The sequence below is a fragment of the Cyprinodon variegatus genome, unplaced genomic scaffold, assembly GCF_000732505.1.
Source record: "Cyprinodon variegatus isolate N-32 unplaced genomic scaffold, C_variegatus-1.0 Scaffold69, whole genome shotgun sequence".
NCBI classification, from domain to species: domain Eukaryota; kingdom Metazoa; phylum Chordata; class Actinopteri; order Cyprinodontiformes; family Cyprinodontidae; genus Cyprinodon; species Cyprinodon variegatus.
Genome location: NW_015150522.1, coordinates 1686441 through 1697080, shown reverse-complemented (window position 1 = coordinate 1697080; position 10640 = coordinate 1686441). Strand labels below are relative to the sequence as shown.

Sequence of the window (10640 nt, the reverse complement as noted above, 5' to 3'; positions counted from 1 at the left end):
TCATACACACTCCGCTTTGTTTTTAAAAAATATAAATATAAAAATCTTTTATTACATCAGAAAAATCAGGCATTTGAACAGCGGTTGGTACAAATTTCAAGGCAAGTCTAAACCATATGTTTACAAACTCTTCTTTATGAGATCATAAGGGGACCAGGCTGAAAAATTTGTAGAAAAACCTCCTTGTTAAACATCTAAGTAAATATAAATGATTCCTTTAAGTGAGTGACCGTCTATTTGACTGACACATTTTCAAAAATGAAGTACGGCTCAGATCTCTCTTATAGTGTCGTAATGTTGCGGTCATGTAAATTAGTCTCACCTTGCTGGAGGATGCAAGCAGGGAGCCGTCCCGTTTCCAGGTGAGACTTTGCAGCTGGTCGCTGTGTTGCTCCAATGCTGCAAACATAGATTATCAATTTAAGGAGAAAAAATCTGATGCCGAGAAGGTTGGGGGGAAAAGGAAGAATGATGAGACGCAGGATGAACAGAACGCCAGCAAACACAGAAAACAACAAGACACACCACTGTGAAAACATGACAGAAAAGCAAGACAGAGCAACATAAATTCAGAAAAGCACAATGAGGGAATGCAGGATTTACATAATAAATGAGGGACTATACATGAAATACATCTCAATGCTGAGTCAGAGGAGAGCACAGCACAGATAGTGGAAAGTTTCTTTGCAACACCGAGGGACAAAAAGGTGAAAAAATAAAAGGTGTTCCTGTTAGGAAACTTTTTCTTTTTTTTTTTGGACAAATTCCAGTACTTATTTTCCCCTTGACCACAAAACAACAGCAACCAGTGAAGGAAACGGAGGATTCTGTGGGGTAGGGGGGTGCAGCTCATGAGATGCTGGATCAGCAGTGAGCAGCAGAAACAGCAGCCAGCTCAGCTGTCATGAGGAGGTGAAAGAGGTGTGCAGTGTTTGTGGTGGGGAGGGAAATGTAAGGGGGTGGATGAGCCCAGAGTACAGTGAGCACATCCTGAGGCCAGGCTCCTCAGACAAGCCTCAGGACTGCAAAATAAAAACATTACCTCTGCTGCTCCGGCACATAGACAGAGCCACAGGGCTGTAAAACGTAGGCAGTGTCAGTCAGACAATCTCCAACAACAACAAAAAAATGACAACCAACCGCTCCTTTCAGTCCAAACACATTTCTGCTACACATAGAAACGACATGAAAGTGGCACAAATTAAGCTGTAACTGACAGACTGACGGACAAAGTACAAAACAAGACAAACTTTCTGTGACATGAGGTTTAATTTTGTCAGTGTGTAAACTCTGCAAATGCTTTCTGGGCATAGTTACCTGCTAGAGGCACATCTTGTTTGCTGGTGTCCCAAATCAGGGGAGCCTTAGTGGTTCCCACAGCCAGCAGGCCTGAGGAGGTGGGATGGAAGTGCACCAGCTCCAGTCGGCCCTGACCTGGCTGAAGGGTCAGGTCAGGACTGCTGGGCTGCTCCTTCTCAGGATCACACAAATGCCACAGCTTTACCTGCAAACACACACAGGAGAGATGTGTGTTTTACTGGATACAGTCAGAACACACGTTTGAAACATGTTCAGTTTATGATGGAGTAGAAAAAAAAACTAATCTGTGTAAATAAAGCAGCAATAGAAGATAGAGACTGATTTAACACGGGTGGTTTAGACATATAGGATGCAAAAAAATAAATAAAACTATATCAGCATGCCAATATTTTTGGCTGATATCTGCAGTTCTTTCTAGTATTGATGTACTGATGTTGAATGAATTTGTTGACTCACTAGTGCATTTTGCAGCCATGTCTTTAAAAAATGTAAGACACATGCATTACTGCTACCTCCGTTCGCTAACCATTGTTAATATTTTGTTTGATGTGTTAATAAATGTTCCTTTTTTAACTTTTGTCATCATTGTGTCATTTTTGTAGATGGAGGAAGAGAAAGAAATATCAGCCAAAACAATCGGCCAAAGGAAACCAGCAGAACACATCAGAGATCAGTCTGACTAATTTAAAATAATCAGTATCGGTATCAACCTTAAAAAAAGATAAAATAACTATCTCTTCCTAGGACCCCTTCAGACCAGACTAAGACTGTACCATAACATTAGCAGAAGTTAGATGGTCTCAACAAGTATTAAAGAGGTTTCCCAAAGTGCCTTAAACAAAATCAAAGTCTCTGTTATGCATAACAGAAAGTAGGAGGGTTTATTTTCAATGTGAACAACTTTGTAAGTGACACTGTGGCAGTACTTCTGGATCTTAGTGAATTGGAGAAGGTTCCAGTAGTAGCAGGAGAAACTGTGTAAGAACTGTTACCAACAAGTACCACTGCGGACTCGATTTGCAGAGAATCTAAAGGGGTTTCCACACCATCCATATACCAATGGTGTAATATCATACTTTTTGTAATGATCAGATCCTATGTAGAGAGAGCCACATGCACTGTGCTTGCCATCAAAAAGGTTCTCAGCTGGATAAAAGCGCACACACTTCCAAATCGTGCATAACGCTGCATAGTGAGTGAGCATAGAACAAAAAACAAGACATTTTATTGTATTTATCAGTGAAACATTAGGGGACTGGGAAAATACAACAGCACTGCGTCATTGTAGGTTAATATTTTAACCTTACAAATGTCACAGTTCAAACTTTATATTTTAGATCCTAGTTGATAGCATTTTATAGTTATCTATTAAAACAAAGAATATTTATTTATTTATTTTTATTTATTTATTTTATTTTATTTTTTTTGGTCCTCTGGATTACTTTTGACTGCACCTGTCAACATCTGTGTGCAGAGGGCTGTGCAAGAGCAAAATTACTGGGGAAAATGGCACCAGTCATGATTTTTGGGCTAATTCTGCAGACTGTGTGAAACCCTCACCATGTGCAGCATAACACAGCAGGGCTTAGCACTAAGAAAGCTACAGGGGAAAACCTAATAGTGAAGAAGGGACATTCTTTAAACTAGGTTTTCTAAATTTGCCTCGATCAACTAAACATTATGCAGACTATAGAATAGTTTTCATTTTCCCAAAGCAGACCTGAATGGTGTGTCAGGTCATTTACCTGGCACTGCAAAACCAGATTAGGGTGGAGGCATTAGCATACAATTAAAAAAAGCAAAAGTTTGGAATGGAGTGATTTTTTTGTGTGGGTAAAAAGTGGCAAAAGCTGGCTAAGGTAAACTGGGTGATTTTAAAGTTTCAGATCCAAACTGAGTACTTTTTGAGAACTAGGGCATATATGGCTTGAAATAAAATTAAAGCAGTAGGGAGTTTTTCTAAGGTTTTAATGGACAAAAAAAGGGGTTTTGTTGTTGCATTAAAAAAAACTACCAGCAATTTAAAGTTTGGTGGAAAGAAAAATAAAATGAATACTCTTTAGTATACTGACAGATAATATAACAAAGTAGGGCAGAAAGTAGGACATTGCAGATCTTACTGTTCCATCTCCAGAGCAAGTAGCCAGAAGACTGTCATCAAAGGGAGAAAAGTCCATATCAGTCACCAGATCTGATGGAGGAGGGGAAAAAAGGGTTAAAAAGCTGTTATGGCTCATATCTGTCAAGTGTTATTTTTTGCTGCATTTATCTATTAATTATTCATATTAGCAAAAGCAAAATTTTCTTAACCCAGTGAACATAAGCTGCACAGGACGTCAGACGTACTGCACCTTTACTTTCTCAACAAAATGTGTTTTTCATGTGTCTAAAGATCCTAATAACTCAACAAATATATTTACCAAATAGTTTATAAATGCACACCCTGAATAATAACAACACATTCACCTATCTTTATTAAGATATCATTTAAAAAAGGATTATGAACAAAGTACCAGAATGGCAGGATATCTGGGTGACAGTCCATTGGCCATCAGCAGGGTCGACTGTGGTCAGGCCCACCATCCCACCACCTAAAAGCAAAACACATATCAAAGCTGGCAGAGACCATACTCATTAAATCCTAAACAACAATATGGGAGGGTTAGTTTAATTTGTTTTATAGAATATGTGTGATGCATTTCTGCATCAGAGTAAAAAGGACAGTTTTTTTCTATTTATACCGTAGGTATAAGAATAAAGACAAAAAAATGTCTTCCTCTCTTTTCAGATTGACAAAAATAAAAATATTTTTGAAAAAGTAAGTATTCATTTTCTTCTATTTCCCAGTTATGAATTTCCATCTGTTAGTCTTTCCAAATTTATTGATAAATACAAGGAATTGTTCTGGATCTAAATTGACAAAATGTAAGCAACATTAAGGGATGTGAACATTTTTTGGCTGACATCATAGCTTTTATCACTCTGTAGATCTATCCTTAATTAATTAATTTTTTTTTTATGTTGAAAAGACACAGACTGTCCTGTTCTGACTTTAGTGTTTCATCAAATATAATTCATAATAGAGCAGCTTTTCATTTTTCTTTTTAACAGAAAATAAAGGCAAAATGTCTGTTTCTATTGTAACAGTTGCAGATGCCTGATCTAATTAAATTGCTTCTATTTCGGCACATATTTAATGCCATACCAGCCTGATCAGTGTTGAAAGCCACCAGCTTGGAGCTTGCTTTGATGTGGTTCCCTTGGCAGGAGAAGGAGCCAGCATGGACATTGTTGATCCATCCCTAGAAAAAAAAAGAAAAAAGGCCATAATAGTAAAAAAATAAAATAACAACAGCATGCTTTATGACAGGAAGGAGAGCATGTGACCAAGTTAGTGCAACAACCCTTAAAGAAAAAGAACCGAGTAATAAACAGGAAGGATCTAGCTGAGTGTGCACACATTTAGAGTATTAAAGTGAACAAAAGCTGAGGAAATAGAAGCGCTTCTTTAACAGCACAGCAGAGAAAGGTCTTGCATAACATTGACATGACAAGAGCACCATGTGCTTACAACATGCTCCAACAACTACTGCTGCTGAGCTCCACAAATGACAAAAACCAGCAGAAGCACTGACATGCATGCAAATGGCATGTCCCAATTTGATCAGGGAGCATGCATAGATCTGAGCAATACTGCATATGATACACAAAACAAAAACACTAAATGCATTTTAACAATGTAATGCAGATCTGTGTCCATGATTAGAAACTGGCCTGACGGTAGAGAGCATGTTGCAAGAGAACGCCTGCTTCCCCCAAAGAAAAGCTGGTAAATTTCTCCATGAATATTCCATCACGCAACACCCACTCCTCTTTTTTTGGCATCTTCCCCTCCCCTATGACGGTCTCCCTATACTCTACCTCTCCTGTCCTATATTTCAATTTAGTGCAATTCAATTCAATTTATTTATATAGCGCCAATTCCCAACACATGTCATCTCAAGGCACTTTACAGTTCACCAGATCATACAGTCAAATAGATTCAAAGTTTTCTATCTAAGGAAAACCAGCCCAGATTCATTGACTGGAATGCAATCCCTCACACTAAGCATGCTGGTAGCGACAGTGGAGAGGAAAAACTCCCTTTTAACAGGAAGAAACCTCCAGCAGAACCAGGATCAGTGTGAGCGGCCATCTGCCGAGGCCGACTGGCGTTAAAGGAGACAGAAGCAGAGACAGAAAAGCAGTAAAAGGCGTCGCCGTCCAGGAAACACAGTGTTTGAAATAATAAGAAATCAATAAATGCCTACAGGAATGACACCACCTGCTGCCTGTGTAGAACCTGGGAAGCATCCACTGACTGTGGCTGTGTGTCTGATGATGCCAGGCTTTTATTTATATGTGTGAAAGCAGCAGATGGAATAAAATGCTCCATAAAGGGTTACTGCAAACCTTCTAACCTGGAACTAAAGAGTTCATGTTTGTATGCAAGACACATGAATTCTGGTCCAGACATGACGAGTCTTGAATTAAGCATCCTTTGCCCGTAGTGAGAGAAATCTCAGCCGATCTCAAAATGAGCTGCAAATTCAATGAGAACATTATAAAAAATGGGTTTGAATGCAACGTTTGATAAACGCTAGGTGGTAAAATCAATCACAGCGCCGAACAATAGTTATTAATTTGCATAACTAGCAAGTGCATTCTGATATTTTCACTCCGGCATAGGCTCCCTGATGCAGGAAGTTCAACATCCCTTGCAGGCAGACCAGACAGACGTTCCTCCCCAAAAGCAGCTCAGCTATTTAGTCTTAGCCAGGAGAAATGTTTCTACTCAGAGGTTGCTTCTCTACTTACATCTTTCTTGGAAACCTTCGGTGTCGTGTTTTTGAATTTGGAGGTCTTAAAACGATTCATGCTGCGCTCCCAAATTGACTTTCGTGCCTTCCGGGTGTCTCTGTCGAGCTGGTTGGTACTGCTGAGAGTGCTGCTGCTGCTACAGCTGACAGCTCCAGCCCGCCGTGCGGTGTGCGTTCGATTTGCTCTACCGGCGGAGCCGAACGACAGGGCGGGGTCTTCGTTTCGTTTCTTCCGTTCAAGAAAGCAGACTCCTCATTGGCTGCTTTTCCCCTGTAGAAAAGTTTGAAGTCTTCGCGTCCGCGATTGGTCAGGAAATGTTAATTAGGGTGACCAGAACCTCCTGGGTCAATCTACACAGGACAGGAAAATCCAGATTTTCTAAGTAAAGACAAACTATATGTACAATCTTTGCTTACAAATAGATGAATATATGCAAACATCTGTGCTTTCTAGATAAAAGGTATAATGGATAAAATTGTTTCAGGTTTGAAACATCTTTTCCATTGTCATCACTTACCTACTTTAATCAGTAATCATTCCACATAAAATTGATATTTACAATTACAAATAGCTACATAAATTGATTATTTAATACGTTTTTATTAAAATAGTTATGTATCTATTATTTCACTGAAGACTCCTAGACGACTTTTCTCTTTACCCTATAAAACACAAAATCTATCTCTGCTTGAATTCTTTATTTATCATCTTTAATGTTAATATATTAATGTGCATATTTAACCACAGTGTTTTTATTGTTTTTGTAGTTAATATTTGAAAAATTAAAGTATTACTGTTGCCACCATCTGTATTAGAGGGAAATAAATGGTAGGGTCACAGGGATGGCCAATGATTGGCTAAGGGTGGCCATGACCACCCCTGTTCCACCATCTAGCTCTGCCCCTGAGGTATAGTGGATACAATCCTTTCAGGTTTGAGTACTGGGGTGAACATCTTCTCCATTGGAATTACTTACCTACTTTTATCAATAATCTTTCTGCATAAAATTGACATTTACAAGTACTAATATCTACAAGAATTGATTATTAAATTAGCTTTTATTAAAGTAGTTATTTATCTATGATTTAACTGAAGACTCCTAGATGACTTGCAGAAATACATAATTTCTTCTTTACCCCGTAAAACACAAAGTTTAGTTCTGAAAAGAGCAGGAATTATGTACTTATTATCTTTAATGTTTGTATATTGATGTGCATAATTAACCACATTGTATTTGTGGTCAAGTCATTGTTAATGTATGAAAAATGTAAATCCATGTAACTGAGAACGTTTAATAGATATTAACCATCTCCGATAATGACAGATCAACTACAGTATTACAGATTGATCCAGGAACGGAACAGGCTTTCACAGCTGTCTGCAAGTGGCAGAATGCCACTCACAATATGGCGGTAAATCAGACGTAAGATTCTATGGTTTAACTACGCGATACTTCCGTGCGCAGCAAGTAGGTAAAACGTTTGCATTAATTTTACTTACCATTTTTATATTTTAGAAACAGTGATAAATTACCCAAAATGTATAAAAAAGTAAATACAAAAATATTCTGGTACATTTCTATAAACTTTTCTCTTCCAGTTTTCTCCGCGCATGCGCAATACCCAGACCTCACTGTCGGCATGATGGCGTCCTCGGCCGCTAGCTGCTCCTCACGCTGGATAACAGTTGTCGTGTCTTCTGGTTCTAGAAGAGCTACCGGTCTCTTTTTGTCCCCTCACCATGGAGGTGTCCGGCGTTTTTCTACTATCGGAGCTGAAAAGCTGTGTCGCAAAGGCAGCTTGTGGTTCGGAGGAGCAGGACAAGCATTGACATTGAGAGGACTGTCAGGTGAGAACTACTTTAGCTAAGCTAGGCTAAGCTACTACTATTAACCATGAGATTATTATTTTCATCAAGCGACAGATAGTATGACCGTTGAATTACCGTAAACTAATGAGAGTTATGACTCTTATGAAGGTTTTAACTTCTATAGATCTAGATTGAACAACGTCTAAATAGTTGATCAGTTATGATGTAATCGGTCTTGCTAACTTTTGCAGTCATTAGTATTGATTTTAGCAAGGACGCAACTATTTAACAAAATTACCATTTGCAGGATATGCTTTGATTTTATTTGGATTGCTGGCTAAATAAGTTGAAGCAATGTAGTTTTTACAGTTTTGTCAGACCCTGTAACACTGCAAGCTTTTTTTAAATTTTAATAAGAGTGTTGTTACTGCTGTGTCAGCTGTCAGACCATTGTTGATTTCAATAAAAAATAATCACAGTGTCCTATTCAATTTATTTGGTTATGATTTGCATATGTTATAAATATTAAAAACAAAGCAAAACAAATTGTTGGTGCAAAATGAATATTTATGTCCTCCTGTAGGTCTTAAATTTTGGTATTTCTTTCCCATTTGAGCTTATCTAAATCAGAACAGAGCAGAGCTAAGAGCAGTGAAACTTTACAATGCTTCATATTATTTACTGACCTTCTTGCCTTTCTGGGCATCTTTCAGATCTAAAGTTGCCCCATGCTCTCTACATGCAGTCCTTCCACACCAGCGCCTCTTGCAACAAGCAGGATTTCTATCAGGTCCTTGGAGTTCCTCGTACCGCATCCCAAAAAGAGATAAAGAAAGCCTACTACCAGGTTTGTGTCTGCTTGAAGTGCAGGATTCTGCAGCATCTAAAATATTATCAATGTGTTATTCAAGTGGCAAACAATGGTGGTTCTAATCTAGGCATGGATTAACCAGAATGTAACCTAAAATTACAAAGAAGTTCGTGTTTTCTTTTGACAGATGGCCAAAAAGTACCACCCGGACACAAACAAAGATGACCCACAAGCAAAAGAAAAATTTGCACAGTTGGCCGAAGCTTATGAGGTTTGCCCCACGTCTTTATATAAACTTTTAACATACATTGTAAATTAGTTTTACTTGAGACACATATGAAATGTATTTATTTTTAACAAGTGAATAATTTTGTCTTCACAGGTGCTTAGTGATGAGGTAAAGAGGAAGCAGTATGACACGTATGGTACGGCTGGCTTCGAGGCTGGGCAGGCTGGAGGAGGGCAGCAGTACTGGAGCGGACAGACCAGCCATGTGGACCCAGAGGAGCTGTTCCGCAAAATCTTTGGAGAATTCTCTGGAGGCCGTGGTTTTGGGGACTTCAACGCCATATTTGATCAACCACAGGAGGTAAGTGGGATGTACAGTGAGCTACGTAGCACCGGTTCTGCTGAAATGAGCTGCTGTTTGGGTTTCAGCACCTATCCTGAGGTTCTCTTTGTTTTCCGTTTAGTACGTCATGGAGCTGACATTCACTCAAGCAGCAAAGGGAGTAAATAAAGAGATATCTGTTAACATAGAAACGACCTGCCAGCGCTGTGATGGGAAGGGTCATGAGCCAGGGACTAAGGTTCAGCACTGCAACCACTGTAACGGCTCAGGCATGGTAAGAACTGCCAACATGAAATTCATATTTTCTTTGTGGTTTTAGATAATCCTTAAAACACCCACCTGTCCCACCCATAGGAAACAATAAATACTGGTCCATTCGTGATGCGTTCTACATGCCGCCGGTGTGGGGGAAAAGGTAAAGTGATTTCAACTCCCTGTAACTCCTGCCGTGGATCTGGACAAACCAAACAGAGGAAGACTGTGGTCGTTCCTGTCCCTGCAGGTTGGTAACACTCCTAATCAATCGGCTTCCATTTCTTCCCTCTCATAGATTGCAGTGAAAATCCTTACAACAGAAAATATTCTCCCTGTTTTAATATTGAAGAGTATGTTGGGACATTGCGTACTGCAGAATACTGCTGCAGCTACATTTTAGACATGATATCCTGCTTTAGTTTTCAGCCATATTGAGTTATTGAATCATGATTCTTGTATGTTTTATTAGTCTTGGTCAGACTACATATAGTTTGCTGTGGAGCAATCCAGAGAAATATATTTTTCTGTTAGTTAAAATATTCTTAACCTAACCTCAGATTCTTTTTTTATATATATATAAGGACCACCACAGAATAATGCTTTACTGTGAAGGTGCAGAAAGATGATGTTACACTGAAGTTAAATATGAACCCAGTCGGTTAATTTGCTACAAATTATGAGGTTGATTTTAGTTTTGTCCTTACCAGGGCTTATTGTAGCTCTAGCTGTGTGTTTTGTTGTTGTTGTTTGTTTTTTTTTTCTAGCTGAAAGCTGAACCTCCAACCCATTCTTAGATCCTTAGCAGCCTCTGAAAGGGTTTCCTCCTGGATTGACCTCTATGTTCACCTTTTATGCTGCATTCACACCGGGGGCAGCTGGCGCGACAGAAGCAGCGAGTTTACATGCAATGTCAATGGTTGACGCGCGTCAAGGTGCAGCAAAAGGTCCCGCGGCGCGTTTTGAGCAGCAGGCGCAGCGCGTCTGAGCAGCTGAAGCAGCGCGTCGGGCGCGTTT

The 10640-nt window shown here is 39.3% G+C and overlaps 2 protein-coding genes across 3 annotated transcripts in view; one reads left to right on the top strand and one right to left on the bottom strand.

Annotated features, from left to right (window-relative positions):
* The window catches only part of LOC107083172 (coronin-7-like), a 137623-nt gene extending 131113 nt beyond the window's left edge, over positions 1-6510 (bottom strand). Inside the window, exons 1-6 of the mRNA XM_015372172.1 lie at positions 6178-6510; positions 4526-4622; positions 3834-3911; positions 3441-3511; positions 1318-1504; positions 323-399 (exon numbers count right to left, since the gene is read on the bottom strand). Of these exons, the coding sequence (XP_015227658.1) occupies positions 323-399; positions 1318-1504; positions 3441-3511; positions 3834-3911; positions 4526-4622; positions 6178-6237 (570 nt within the window). The 5' untranslated portion in view covers positions 6238-6510. The remainder of the gene's footprint in view (positions 1-322; positions 400-1317; positions 1505-3440; positions 3512-3833; positions 3912-4525; positions 4623-6177) is intronic.
* A 1280-nt stretch (positions 6511-7790) lies between these two features.
* Positions 7791-10640, top strand: part of dnaja3 (DnaJ heat shock protein family (Hsp40) member A3) — a 5636-nt gene continuing 2786 nt past the window's right edge. For both annotated transcript variants that reach the window (XM_015372192.1, XM_015372193.1), the window contains exons 1-6: positions 7791-8028; positions 8703-8836; positions 8988-9071; positions 9183-9389; positions 9493-9645; positions 9726-9873. In XM_015372192.1, coding sequence (XP_015227678.1) covers positions 7821-8028; positions 8703-8836; positions 8988-9071; positions 9183-9389; positions 9493-9645; positions 9726-9873 — 934 coding nt within the window. In that variant the 5' untranslated portion in view covers positions 7791-7820. The remainder of the gene's footprint in view (positions 8029-8702; positions 8837-8987; positions 9072-9182; positions 9390-9492; positions 9646-9725; positions 9874-10640) is intronic.